The sequence below is a fragment of the Oryx dammah genome, unplaced genomic scaffold (genome assembly GCF_014754425.2).
Source record: "Oryx dammah isolate SB20612 unplaced genomic scaffold, SCBI_Odam_1.1 HiC_scaffold_27, whole genome shotgun sequence".
In the NCBI taxonomy this organism is placed as follows: Eukaryota; Metazoa; Chordata; class Mammalia; order Artiodactyla; family Bovidae; genus Oryx; species Oryx dammah.
The window spans coordinates 46297663-46311766 of record NW_024070211.1 but is presented as its reverse complement, the minus strand read 5'-3'; the positions used below and the strand labels follow the sequence as shown (position 1 = coordinate 46311766).

The 14104-nt window shown below is 39.1% G+C and overlaps 1 protein-coding gene across 2 annotated transcripts; it reads right to left on the bottom strand.

Moving 5' to 3' along the window:
- Positions 1 to 3581: 3581 nt before the first annotated feature.
- On the bottom strand, positions 3582 to 10685 carry CLK1 (CDC like kinase 1). Of its 2 annotated transcripts, XM_040228833.1 has the most exons (13): positions 10534 to 10685; positions 9443 to 9606; positions 8965 to 9193; positions 7871 to 7961; positions 7408 to 7474; positions 6264 to 6380; positions 6006 to 6172; positions 5405 to 5499; positions 5188 to 5317; positions 4729 to 4811; positions 4257 to 4336; positions 4066 to 4156; positions 3582 to 3946 (listed from the first exon to the last, which is right to left on the bottom strand). In XM_040228833.1, exons 2-13 carry the CDS (start codon positions 9604 to 9606, stop codon positions 3803 to 3805), a joined length of 1458 nt encoding a protein of 485 aa, XP_040084767.1. In that variant the 5' UTR covers positions 10534 to 10685; the 3' UTR covers positions 3582 to 3802. The 2 variants fall into 2 exon arrangements, with proteins under 2 accessions (XP_040084767.1, XP_040084768.1); XM_040228834.1 differs by lacking the exon at positions 7871 to 7961 and having other exon boundaries at positions 3586 to 3946; positions 10534 to 10674.
- Positions 10686 to 14104: the final 3419 nt, after the last annotated feature.

The following is a 14104-nucleotide window of genomic DNA, read 5'->3' as shown; positions in this document are numbered from 1 at the left end:
TTTAAAAAGATATTGAAACAAGAACACAGTAGACTGGACCTAGATTTGTCCTGAGAAAGACTGAAGCCTACTTTCAGATCAGCTCAGTACTGGATTGGATTAAGATGATCTGTCTTTCCTCTATGGGGATACCTAGGATATATTGCTGGTTTGGGTCTAGGCAACTGCAATGAAGAGAGTACCATAATAAAGCAATACACACTTATTTTTTGGTTTCCCAATAGCGCACATACAAACTATGTTTACACCATAGTCTATTAAAGTGTTCATTATTATGTCTATAAAGCAACATACATATTTTAATTTTATAACTTTATTGCTAAAATTAAGGCTGTGTATTGTCACCTTATTTAACTTACATGCAGAGTACATCATGAGAAATGGTGGGCTGGAAATGCACAAGCTGGAATCAAGATTGCTGTGAGAAATATCAATAACTTCAGATATGCAGATGATACCACCCTTATGGCAGAAAGTGAAGAACTAAAGAGCCTCCTGATGAAAGTGAAAGAGGGGAGTGAAAAAGTTGGCTTAAAACTCAACATTCAGAAAACTAAGATCATGGCACCTGGTCCCATCACTTCATAGAAAACAGACGGGAAACAGTGGCTGACTTTATTTTCGGGGGCTCCAAAATCAGTGCAGATGGTGACTGCAGCCATGAAATTAAAAGACGCTTACTCCTTGGAAGGAAAGTTATGACCAACCTAGACAGCTTATTAAAAAGCAAAGACATTATTTTGCCAACGAAGGTCCGTCTAGTCAAGGCTATGGTTTTTCCAGTAGTCATGTATGGATGTGAGAGTTGGAGTGCTGAAGAATTCATGCTTTTGAACTGTGGTGTTGGAGAAGACTCTTGAGAGTCCTTTGGACTGCAAGAAGATCCAACCAGTCCATCCTAAAGGAGATCAGTCCTGAATGTGCATTGGAAGGACTGATGTTGAAGCTGAAACTGCAATACTTTGGCCACCTGATGCAAAGATCTGACTCATTTGATAAGACCCTGACCCTTAGATTGAAGGCAGAAGTGGATGACAGAGATGGTTAGGTGGCATCACTGACTCAATGGACATGAGTTTGAGTAGATTCTGGGAGTTGGTGATGGACAGGGAGGTCTGGCGTGCTGCAGTCCATAGGGTTGCAAAGAGTCGGACACAACTGAGCAACTGAACTTAACTGATAGTTAAAAAATGCTAACCAGTCAGTGAGTCCTAATCTTTTTGCTGGTCTTCCCTCAATGCTGAGAGAACAGGATTGCTGATCTTCCCTAAATGCTAACTGATCAGGGTGTTGTTTGCTGAAGGTTGAGGTGGCTGTGCCAATTTCTTAAACCATGAAAAGGAAGTTTACCGCATCAATTCACCCTTCAGGAAGGATTTCTCTGTATCATGCAGTGCAGTTTGATAGTATTTTACCCACAGTATTACCAGAACTTCTTTCAAAATTGGAATTGATCCTCTTAAACTCTACTACTCCAACAACTAAATTTCTGTAATATTCATATCCTGTTATATATTAATAGCATCTCCAAGAGTAGGTTCCATCTCAAGCAATCAGTCTCTTTGCTCACTGAAAAGTAACACCTCCTCATCCATTCAAGTTGTGAGGCTGCAGCAACTCGATCACTTCTTCAGGCTACGCTTCTAATTCCCTATTTTCACCACATCTGCAGTTATTTCCTCCACTGAAGTCTTGAGTCCCTCAAAGCCTTCCAGAATTGGAATAAAGGTCTAACTCTTGTTAATGTTGATTTTTCTGACCTCTTCCCTTGAGTCACAAATGTTAATATTCAGAATTGTGAATCCAAGTTTTTTTTTCAATTGACTGTCCAGGATCCATTAATCACTATGACAGCTGTAGCCTAGCACTTCTTAAATAATAAAAACAACTGTCAAGTTGAAATTACTCCTTGATACATGGGCTGCAAAATGGATGCTGTTAGGCATGAAAACATTAAATTTGCTTGTCCATCTCCCCAGAGCTCTTAGGTGTGTTGTCAATTCTGCTATTGTGCTAAGTCGCTTCATATTGTGTCTTGACTCGTGACCCTATAAACTACCAGGCTCCTCTGTCCATGGAATTCTCTAGGCAATAATGGAGTGGGTTGCCATGCCCTCCTCCAGGGGATCTTCCCAACCCAGGGATCAAACTTCTACTGTATTGGCAGGCGGATTCTTTACCATTAGAGCCACCTGGGAAGCAGTCAATAAACAGTATTTTGAAAGCCATCTTTTCTGAACAATCAGGTCTCAACAGTGGGCTTAAAAGTTTCAGCAAACACTGTAAACAGATATGCTGTCATCCAGGCTATGTTGTTCCTTCCATTTACAGAGCACTAGCAGAGTAGATGATGGCACCCCACTCCAGTACTCTTGCCTGGAAAATCCCATGGACAGAGGAGCCTGGTAGGCTGCAGTCCATGGGGTCGAAGTGTCAGACATGACTGACTGACTTCACTTGAACGCACTGGAGAAGGAAATGGCAACCCACTCGTGTTCTTGCCTGGAGAATCCCAGGGACAGGGGAGCCTGGTGAGCTGCTATCTATGGGGTCACACAGAGTTGGACACGACTGAAGTGACTTAGCAGCAGCAAAGTAATTTTAGCATCCTTAAGGACCTGAGGATTTCTAAAAAGGGAAAATGAGTTCAGTACCCTAAAACCACCACATAGAATGGCAGCTTTTACTATTTACATGGTACCACCCAGTGTAGGTACACTGCTACAAGCTCAAGTGAACTTGAAAACTCTTGAAAAAGACTTAGCATTACTATGTAATTTTTACCCCAGTTCCTTCTGAAACATTTGTATTTAGTGTCTTTGCCCAGTTCACAGTTGTCTTTATCATAAATATCTTTTACAAAAGCCCATCTGAAAAGACTACGTATGTAATTCCAAAATTGCAACTATTCCAGTAAAAATAGCAGTGGTTGGGAGATAAACCAGTAAAAATAGTGGTTGGGCAAGGTTAAGGAGGAAGAGAGCAGATTTTTAGAGCAATGAAAACACTTTGTATCCTGTAATGCTTAACACATGAGGGATGTGGATAACGGGGAGGGGGGGTGGGGGGTGCAGGGGAGAGGCTACCTATGGGTGAAGCAAGTGGTATACTCCGCACTTTATTTTGCTATGAATCTGCAACTATAAAGCCAACCATGTTGAACCCTAAATGGACCAAGGAGTTTAAAGCCATGGACAAAAACATGAGTTGTTATAGTCTATTTGATGATTCACATTTGGCCACAAAGGATTTCTAGAAGTTTCTGTTACTGATCTTAAAGGGGTTCAGCACCTTAAGCCATCTGCAGAATCCTACTAGGAGAGATGAGAAAGCAGCAGTATTAAATTTGTGAATGAAGGGAAAGCACTGTTTGTTTGGCTAATCTCTAGTTCTTGGTATTCTATAACTTGGTTTCATTACATTTGGTTCAGAGAAGGAAGGTGTAAGTTCCAATGCTGGCAATCCCTAAAATGCAAACAAAGCCGAACATTTCTAGACTTAATGAAAACTCCAGAAAGAGATATATACCCATTCTTACACTAACAGAATATGATGCTAAAAATGAACTCTACAGCTTCATATAAATTTCATAAATATAAGAATTTATTCTGAATAATCATTTTATACAGTAATTACTGAAAAGGACTTTCATTACTTTACTATTTAAATCATCCAAACAAAATAAACATGGCAATACAAAATTGCAAGAAATTTACAAAGCTGTACAAAATAACTTAATATTTAAAAATGGGACTGATACAGTCCATATGGTCTCTGATAAGGGAGCTGTACAATTACAGATTTACGTAGCTTTTTTAAGGGGGTAAAAGAAAGGATGCTTTAAGGCTTCTTTAAGAGTGATCCTTTTAGCTGGTTCATACTCCAACATTTTCTGAATAAGGTCAAAGAGAAGCTCATGTTCAGCATCTTGGGAAAGCATAAATTCCTGAAAAGCGAAGAAATACAGAGTCAACAGCCCTTTCTACTACCATTTATTATAAGTTTATTTACCCACCATGAAAGAAACTCAAGGTTTTGATAATTTAAGCAAAGACCCAGGCTTACCTTCAGAGGTTTACAACGCCTTGAAACGTATCTGCCAGCAGAACTATGTTCATCCCAGTCTAGTCGATCATGATGGAAATATTTACGTTTCCTAAGAATAAATTGATATCCGTTCATGTTTATAATGTTGACAATGAAAACTTAAAAAACGTCTAGCAAAGGTGACTGATGGCACTTTTTCTTAAACATACCTGGTTTTCTGTATCATATGTTTTGGTAAAGGTCCAAGAATCCTTTCCATCATTGCCAAATGTTCCTTACTATCATGCGTCTAAAACAATAAAGAAAAGTTATTAACTACCTCTACTTGCACATTGTGTTTTGCTCTTATTTAAGAGAGCTGCTCAATTTTTAGTCAATGGATAATTACAGGTGACCAAAGAATGTTATCTCTAATCAGGTATACTTTTAGCAAGTTATAACTTACCGAAGGGGGGGAGAAAAAAAGGCCTACAGAATAAATTCACCATAAATTTCTTAAAGATAATTATTTGTAATATACTTAGAAAAGTTTTAAACAAAACAAATTATGAAGGAAATAGTGTCAGAATTACACATGAAAAAGTGTTACCTAAAATGCATGTATATACTTTGTGTTAAAGTGTCCATTCATATAAACAATTTACTTTGGCAAAGCTATTAAAACAGATCATTGTCACTTACTGGAAATACTGTAAACCCAAGGTAATATTCAATAAGAATACATCCTATACTCCAGACATCACATGGCTGGGACCATCCTAAAGCTGCAAAGCAAAGCAAAATGTTAATGAAAAAATTCTCAGTATTTCTTACTGTCTTTGATATTTGAGCTGGACAGATCCTAAAGGAAATCACTTAATCCAAACAACACAATAGCATTGTATGTTAAAAATCCCAGCTCTGGAGACATCTGGTTTCAAGCCCCAAATCAGGCTTACTTTTTTGCCACACACTCAGGGAAGAAAATTTTAGTCCAAGTCTCCATTTATTAGCTTGGAAAATGGGAGCAAGCTATACCATGCAAACACTAACATAAAGTGTATGGAATATAACAGGTACTAAATTATTATGCTTTAAAATCCCATCATGTATTATGAATGTGAGCAAGATTAAGCAACCTCTAAAGTCTTAAATTCTTACCTAATATAACTTCAGGTGCCCTATAATGTCTTGTAGATACCAATGTACTGTGATGTTCATCATCATATGTTGCACTTCCGAAGTCTACAACTTTAATATCTGGATTTATTAAAGTACGTTCATCACGTTTCTGAAAATCATAAATGATGGTTAAGGCATATTAAGGAGGCATAAAATATTAATTTGGAAGTGTGAAGATAAGACATCAAAGACTTACCATTTTGGGATTATATGCCTCTGTGTAGTCAGACTGTACAAATAAGATGTTTTCAGGCTTTAAGTCTGTGTGAGTCAACTTATTACTGTGCAAAACTGAAAACAAAACAGAAAAAGTTCCTATATTATAAAAACCAAAAATCAAACTCCAAAGCTCTGCAACAAAAATTCTGATTTTCATATGTCCAAAGAAGTGGTCAACATTCAATAGCCTGTTAGAAAACCATCAGGGACTAACCTACTACTACACCTTTCTAAAGTTAGTTCACTGAAAACCAACTGTTTAAAAAGTAAAGTAGTATATTGTTGTTGTCAAGATGGTGAGATTTGCCATTCCTGTATTTTTAACCCAGTGGTTCTAGATTATCATTTTTAGCAATCAGAAAAGCTAATCAGTGTTATACAAGATAACATGTTATTAAATGCTGGACAATATGCTTATTTACTGAATGATATGCAGTAAATTGACCAACAGCTTGAAATCAACTATACCTTTCTCCTACCTACTCTTAAGGTAGGCTACCAAGTGTACGTTAGATTTTTTCAAATATCCAAATTGGTCATTAAAATCAGTCTCACTCTGGAATATGTTAAGGGCTTACAGTTCACAGACTTGCATATCTGGTATGCCATCCTCCTGATATGATCCAGTCGAAAGGGCAGAAAACCATTTTCCTTAATAAAGTCGTAAGTACTAAGTCCCAACAGTTCAAACACAATGCAGACATGACCATGATGCTCAAACCACTCCAACATCTGGACACAGCGGCTATAAACATACAAAAAACAACTGAGTACAGCCTCGCACAATTCAAATCTGCCTGAGGCCATTTCCTAATAAGTTCAATTTTCATACTTACAATGTACTGCTAGGGTCTGTTGTATTTAAGTGTTCCAGAACTTGTATTTCTGAGCGAGCTGCTTCACAATATCTATCCACATTTTTAACTATTTTTACTGCTACATGTCTACCTCCCCTGTTAAGAAAATTAAGTCCACATTAAAAAAAAATAAAGATATGTCCAATTCCATTTTTTATCTCTCTTCAAACTGTTCCACTTCTATTCCGAAGCAGTATTTGTTTCTCCAATTTATGGTTTGGCATTCAGTTGTCTAATTACATGTAATTATAGGTGTATAGTTATGTCTAATTATATGTCCAACTTCCACTCAGTCTAAGCAACTAGAATGACCTCTGGAAATATGATAGGGTCGATACAAGTTGCATACAGATTTTTCCCATCGGCCCATCTAACTCATATGACCTTTTTTTTTGGGTCTAATTTAACAATACTGTGACATTATCACCTCAACTTACATTCCAATTAAGACATGAAACATACATACATGGAGTAGTTTTCTTCCTATAGTACCAGTCACTGGCTAATCTTCATTTGGACCAGGTTGCCAAAGAAGTTGGGAAATAGTGGCAGTAATATAAAAGAGTGCTAGTTCTTAGAACCTTACAAACCAATAACAGGAAGCCTCCCCTAATAATTCAAAAAGCTTTGTCACCCCTAAGGAGAAAGAAATTCAAACAAGAGACAAAAGAAATTTCCTACCCTATCTTATTTCAATCGTTTGAAGGGCATATGACGTCAATCTAGAAAGTGTTTTTAGCCCTAGCTTTTGTTACCAGTATCAGATATGTCACTTTCTAAAATAACAGGTTCCTGAAGACTGGTTCAATGTCTGGGGTAAGGAAGTCTCCAGACTCCTAACATGAAACCAAGGCTAAAAACTGATCTAGGAAAAAAAACACATAGAACTGTGCCCAGTGGGACAACAAAAAGTACCTTCGGATACAAGAAAATCTATTCTTAGCTTGTAGAAGCAGCTTACATGCACTATAAACAGCTACTGCTTAAACACAAAGGGCTAGTAACTTTACTGAGCATTTCCTGTATCTAAGATAACTAAATGTATTTTTTGTACTGTTCACCTTCCCAAGTCCAATTCCAGACCAAGAAACTTACGCTTTAAAAAAAAAAAAAAGAAACTTACGCTTTATGATCAATGCACTCCACAACTTTTCCAAAAGCTCCTTCACCTAAAGTATCAACAATTTCATCTAAAAGAGAGAAATAAAACTCAGTTATACCAAGAAGTGAAAACACTTACTTACAATAAAGGCTATCAAATGCAGATTATTCTAGTTGATGCTACAAATTTCCTTATCACTAGATAGATCATTGGTCAACACTGCCAAAAAACATATATAACTATTTTTAGATCTAATTTCATTCTTAAGCTACTTTCATTAACTTTGATTTACTGTTTTGGAAGTTCTGTATAACATTAAATTTCTAAAGAAAGCAAAAACACAATCCCCCCCACCAAAAGAAATGGAAAAAACAAAACAAACAAAAACAGAGAAAGAAAAAAGATTTCCAAATCCCTGAAATCTTAATCTATAAATAGATTATGTTATCTGAAAAGTTAATAAGTGTTGAAAAATATTCTATACATCTTGCACTTAGTACGTCTCCACTCTGACAGATCAGGTGACCCTCCTCATCATCCTCTACACTCCTGGTTCTTTTCCTTCGGTGACTCTTCTGGAAACGTCAAGTGCGCGGCACCAAGATCATCCAGCCAATCAATATACCCGAGTGAATTCAGGGCAGAATACGAAATTCATTCAGCGGGGAGATATTCAGGCATTCAGATACACGCCAGGCCACAAACGGTTGGCAGGAGCAATTTCAAATTCAGTCCCCAGAAATTCACAGGGCACATAGTTTATGTTAACAGGAGAAAAACATGGCAAGGAACAGATTTTCAGATAAGATACTCAAAGTGGCAAGGTAACAAAACATAATACAATTGTTTTTCTTTAAAAAAAAAAAAAAAAAAAAAAAAAGCTTAGTTGTAGCATTCACTGAAACATAACTTTAAGTTTCTAGTGTCCTAATTTAATGCTGCAAAATTGTAGAATGTAATTATTTATTTGTCAAAAGTACACTGTGGCCAGTTATAATTTCCTAGCTAATCTAAGAAAACAAATATCGAAACAGTAAATAAAAATTCTAATGTCGGGGAGAAAAAAAATTGGCATACAAGAATAACACTACAGTATTTAAAATGTCATCTGAGCTTGAGCTCCAAATTAATACATAACCAACCCATAATGTTCAAATCTGTTTTTTAGCGATAAAAGGATTAGCCAGAACAAAGGCAAAGCATAATCCTCAATCATACAAATATAAAAATCCTACTTGTAGGTAAGATTTTCATTTATCAAAGCAAATCAAATTTCTTAAAGTACCATAAAAATATTTTCAGGATATCTTGTAATCCCTGCTATAAACTAATCGACATTATCTCCACTATCTCACTGGAATGACAATTAGTTGCCAATGATTAATAAAATCTGTTACCATACAATTAAACATGTACTGTATTTCAGGAATTTCCTATCCAATGCACAAAGAATCCTGCAAGTTAAAACTGAGATGACTTCATCCTAAATAAAACTTTCTCAAATGATCAAACATAAATTCAAGTTTTCCTGTTCCAAATGGGAAATAAAATTTCCAAAAAATTTAAAAGAGCTCATACCCCATGTGAACGATGATATGAAGTGCTGTCGTGGATTCTGTGTTTGCTTTTATAACTACTTCTTCCACTTCTACCAGAGGACTTGCTACTATGGTTCTGATATCTACTTTCATAATCTCTATGTCGATGTCCAGGTTCACATCCTTGACTGTAGTCATTTCTGTATTCATCAATGTAACGTCGACAATGATAATCTTTCTCATTTAAGGATCTGCTTTCCAGGTAATAGCTAGAAAAAATTTTTTTCAATGCTTTTATTTTCCTCTTAAAATAATACTCATTAGAATTTTTTTCCCACCAAAAAACATACTTCCAATTTTACAACCATAGCTGAAAACAGCAATGCATCAGTTATTTTAAGTCAATTCTAGTTTTAATAATGAAAATGTATTCCCCACCAGTTTTGCTGAAATCAAGCTGACATGTTAATACTGTAATTAAAGTATTTTTCTACTGAGATACTAAGAACCCTCCTTACCTATCAGACGTTTTAGAGTAATTGTATCTGCAGCGCTTGTTCTCCCGTGCACTGCTATGCGATCTCTTCTTTCTTTTATGACTGCCGCTGCTGCTCTTCCATTTTCCATAATCCCAATCTTTTTCATCCCAATCAGGACAGTAACTTCTTTTTGAGTGTCTCATCTACATAAAAGACAAGTTTTCCCGGCTTAGTTGTATCCCACATGTCAACATTTTAATAAAACTCGTCCTCTAAAATTCATCCGAGTTGTGACGTTTTAATTGTTCTTTTAAATCAAAGCTCAAAAGTCATTATTACTCAACTATGAGGGAAATCCTTTCCTGACAGAACTACAAATTCCTAACAGCTTGAGAAGAACGTTATACAGAAACGACTTTTCATCAACTACCGTTCGTACCAGTACTAACACCTGGGCTCCATCTCGACTCTATACAAAAACAAGTGTCGAAATCAAAACGCTCCAATTATTCCGAGAAGGGGCGGCAGAAACACCCACGCCTAAAAGGCCCGATCACCCGACTTCTCACACGCTCCTTCAACTACACCATATTATTCCTGTTTCCTTGAGTTCCTAAACCTAACTTTTGCTTTCACCACTGAGAGCAAAGACATCACCGTTTTCTCTCAAGTCGCCTTACATCGGGTCAATGCGTTTTCTTTGTTAAGAGCATAGTTTCTCAGAAGAGCGTGACTTAGGCACATTCCAGAACCCAAGTCATCGCCAACCTCCCCGACCCCGCCGCCATCTTAGAGCGCGTCCGAGGCCTGCCGTTGCAGACAACATGGCGGCCGCCCGCCCTCGGCCCTCCCCGCTTCCTCTGGGGAAGACAAACGTTCGAGAACCTCTGCCCGCCTAGCGAACTCTTCGTCGCGGATCACACAGAAATTCGCAGCGACGGCCTCGACAAAGCTTGGAAGACGAGCGAACCATCTTTCTGCATCTAGGGGAGGGGCGCGGGAGGCGGAGAAGAAAAGATCGCCGCGCCAGAGACTGCGGGCGGCCAACAAGCCTGTGGGGGAGCCTCACGGGCGTTCTCAAGGCACAAAAGGGGGTCCCGCCATCTAGCCCGCTTCTCCCTGTGTCTTACCGTCCTGGCCAAAGAGTCCAAGCCTAAGGAGGCGATGCCTGCAACACGACCACGGAGAACACCCAGCTGGTTGCGACAAGCTCCTACGGCAGTATGGAGCTAACAACCGCAGCGTCTGGACTTCTGGAAAACAAGATGACTAGGCAAGCGCGTCTCCGCCTCCGGGTGGGGCGGGGCGGGGCGTGCACGCGTGTAGGGCGGAGCTGGTGAGCTTTATGCGCAGGCGCTGGGTGGGGAGCTCAGAGACAATAGGTGGACCGAGGCAAGGCTTTGTCAGCGGCCATTTTGGCCTGCTCTCTGTTTTCTGAGAAAACATTGTGTTGAGTAGAAAAGACTCGTTCATCCTCACTAAAAATTGTGTTCGTGAACACTAGAAATGAAGAAAAGTGGGGGAAGCGGGTACAAAGTAGCGTGTGTCCTGACTGCAATCACTTAAACTGAGATTACACCATCAGCATCAAGTAGCCCCAAATTAGGAATTGTCTGGATTTGGGCTTTTGTTCTGAGACATTTTTAAAACTAGTTAAACCTTACGTGACTGAGACCCACACTCACTGAGGTTAGATTGTAAAGATTTTTACCGAGGTTTTAAAAATCCAAATGTGAGAGCAAGAGCCTGGAGACAGGAAGTGGGACTCAGGTAAGCAACATTTCCACGTTAAGTGAAGCCTCTAAGGTGTAAAGTTCAAGTAAACTGAAAGGGGAAAATAGAAGGTTATTAGAAGAAGACAGAATTATCGGAAAACAACTTCTGAGTAACAGAAATCAAGCTGCAATTTGAGACAACAAAGTAACTGCCCATCCTGATCGCCGCCCCTCCTCCAACTTGAAAAAAAAGGTGACGTTATTCCTTCTAAATTTAGTGAAACACATAAAATCATCACGCATGAAAATGGAGCGTACTTGTGTTTTTTGCACAGGAGAGCAACGTAGATAAACTGCCCATTACAGATGCAGTACTGTAGGGTAAAGTGATGAAAAGGAATACACATAGGAATTCCCCAAAACCTATGGTGGTTTGCATTTCTTAAGCCTCTTCTCTGAAAATGCTTTAAAATCATTAATACTTAGATTTCTATATGGGATCAGGATCACTAAATTTAAGCTTAGTGTTTCGCTTTTGAGGGAGAACTTTCTCGCAGTAACTTGTGAAATTTGCTGTTATTAAGTACATGCTTCTCAGCACATTTAAATGTTAATCAAAACGTAGGGAATCCAAGTCTTTGGAGTAGAATAATCACATTGTGTTAACACTGAGCATAGGGTCTCAATCCTAACAGCAATCTAAATATTGGTATTAACCATATTCTGCTAATACAGGTCAAAGTTGCAGCGAATGACTGCAGAGAGCAAGTTCAGTTCAGTTCAATCGCTCAGTCGTGTCCCACTGTTTGCAACCCTGTGAGCCACAGCACACCAGGCTTCCATGTCCATCACCACCTCCTGGAGTCTACCCAAACTCATGTCCATTGAGTCAGTGATGCCATCCAACCATCTCATCCTCTGTCGTCCCCTTCTCCTGCCCTCAATCTTTCCCAGCATCAGGGTCTTTTCAAATGAGTCAGCTCTTCATCAGGTGGCCAAAGTATTGGAGTTTCAGCTTCAACATCAGTCCTTCCAATGAACACCCAGAACTGATCTCCTTTAGGATGGATTGGTTGGATCTCCTTGTAGTCCAAGGGACTCTCAAGAGTCCTCTCCAACACCACAGTTCAAAAGCATCAATTCTTCTGCACTCAGCTTTCTTTATAGTCCAACTCTCACATCCATACATGACTACTGGAAAAACCATAGCCTTGACTAGATGGACCTTTGTTGACAAAGTAATGTCTCTGCTTTTCAATATGCTGTCTAGGTTGGTCATAACTTTCCTTCCAAGGAGTAAGCATCTTTTAATTTCACGGCTGCAATCACCATCTGCAGTAATTTTGGAGCCCAGAAAAATAAAGTCAGCCACTGTTTCTCTATCTATTTTCCATGAAGTTATGGAACCAGATGCTATGATCTTAATTTTCTGAATGTTGAGCTTTAAGCTAACTTTTTCACCCTCCTCTTTCACTTTCATCAAGAGGCTCTTTAGTTCTTCACTTTCTGCCATAAGCGTGGTGTCATCTGCATATACGAGGTTATTGATATTTCTCCCAGCAACCTTGATTCCAGCTTGTGCAAGTTAATATGTTTAATTTCTTTAGGAGAATTCCTCATTTTAAAATTGCTGGGTAAAAGGTGAAGAAATCTTGTACTTGTTTTCCAAAATGATTTTAAATTTAACAAAGCCCATATGTAACCAATTAGTGATTTGGGATATACCCAGTTTCATTAATTAAATTAGCTATTTTAGTGTTAATGCATGTTATGGGCTGTTTGAAGGCCTGTGTCTCCACTTGCACACATATTCATAGTTTTAAGTCCTAGCTCCTACTATTTCAGACTGTGACTATAGTGTCAACTGGAAAAAATGCACAGTGTGAGAGTTGTGTTGTTGTTCAGGTGCTAGTTTGTGTCTGACTCTTTGTGACCCCCATGAGCTGCAGCACACCAGGCTTCTCTGTCCATCACTAGCTCCCTGAGTTTGCTCAAACTCATGTCCATTGAATCAGTGATGCCATACAACCATCTCATTCTCTGTCACCCTCTTCTCCTCCTGCCATCAATCTTTCCCAACATCAGGGTCTTTTCCAATGAGTCAGCTCTCCACATCTGGTGGCCAAAGTATTAGAGCTTCAGCATCAGGTGACCATTGGCTCCTGAGTGAGTGAGTGGCTCCATGGCTGACAGTGACTCCCGAGCAGTGGATTGGCCCCAGGGCAGTCAAAGGCAGCAGTGAGTCTGAGGTGCTGGACATCATCCAACATCACCTCCAGCCTTCCCCAGACCCCCTTCCCAGCCACTCTAGTAGGGCCTTTGTCTTCACTCCTAGCTGCACATTGACCGACACCCAACAGCCAGTTAAGGTTTAAATAAGCTCAACAGACACCAACAGTGGGACAGCCAGGGCACCAGGCATGCCCTGTGTTGAGTGGCAGAAGGGCATGTCTGCTAGTTAGGACCGGACAAAATATGGTCCACTGGAGAATGGAATGGCAAACCACTTCAGTATTCTTGCCTTGAGTCTCATGAGTGGTATGAAAAGGCAAAAAGAGAGTTGTGAGTTAAATTTTATTGGAGGTAAAATACCCAGAGACAGCCTCTCCAATAGCTCTTAGGAACTGCTCCCAAGAGGTAGGGAGAGAAATCAGTATTACATATGGTTTTACTGAAAGGAGTTAGTGCCAGAAAGCACATATCTTGGCAGAAAGTTGCTGCTAGTGACAGAGGGGCAGATGTTTCCATTAATGATTTTAGTGCTTTTCTAGATATGAGAAGATGCAAGAAATTGAGCTCAAAAAATATTTTCCTGAAAATACTTATTTGAAGGTCTGTTCTGCGTTTCTCCCAAAGCAAACTCCTTTCAAGGTGTGTCAAAGGTCAGCAGCTGCAGTGGCTAGTGACTTCATTCTTATACTGTAGAACCAGGTGGAAAGCAGCATTTTTCAGTTGGCAGTAAATAGTGTCTTTACAGAGATAATTA

What these genes read in the sequence shown, in the direction of transcription:
- CLK1 (XM_040228833.1), bottom strand. Translation starts at nt 9,606, where the DNA reads ATGAGACACTCAAAAAGAAGTTACTGTCCTGATTGGGATGAAAAAGAT. An exon ending in CATATCATCGTTCACATGGG is followed by an intron (nt 7,962 to 8,964) that starts GTATGAGCTCTT and finishes TGACGTTTCCAG; the next exon opens with AAGAGTCACCGAAGGAAAAG. An exon ending in TTGGGTTTACAGTATTTCCA is followed by an intron (nt 4,337 to 4,728) that starts GTAAGTGACAAT and finishes TTATTGTTTTAG; the next exon opens with ACGCATGATAGTAAGGAACA.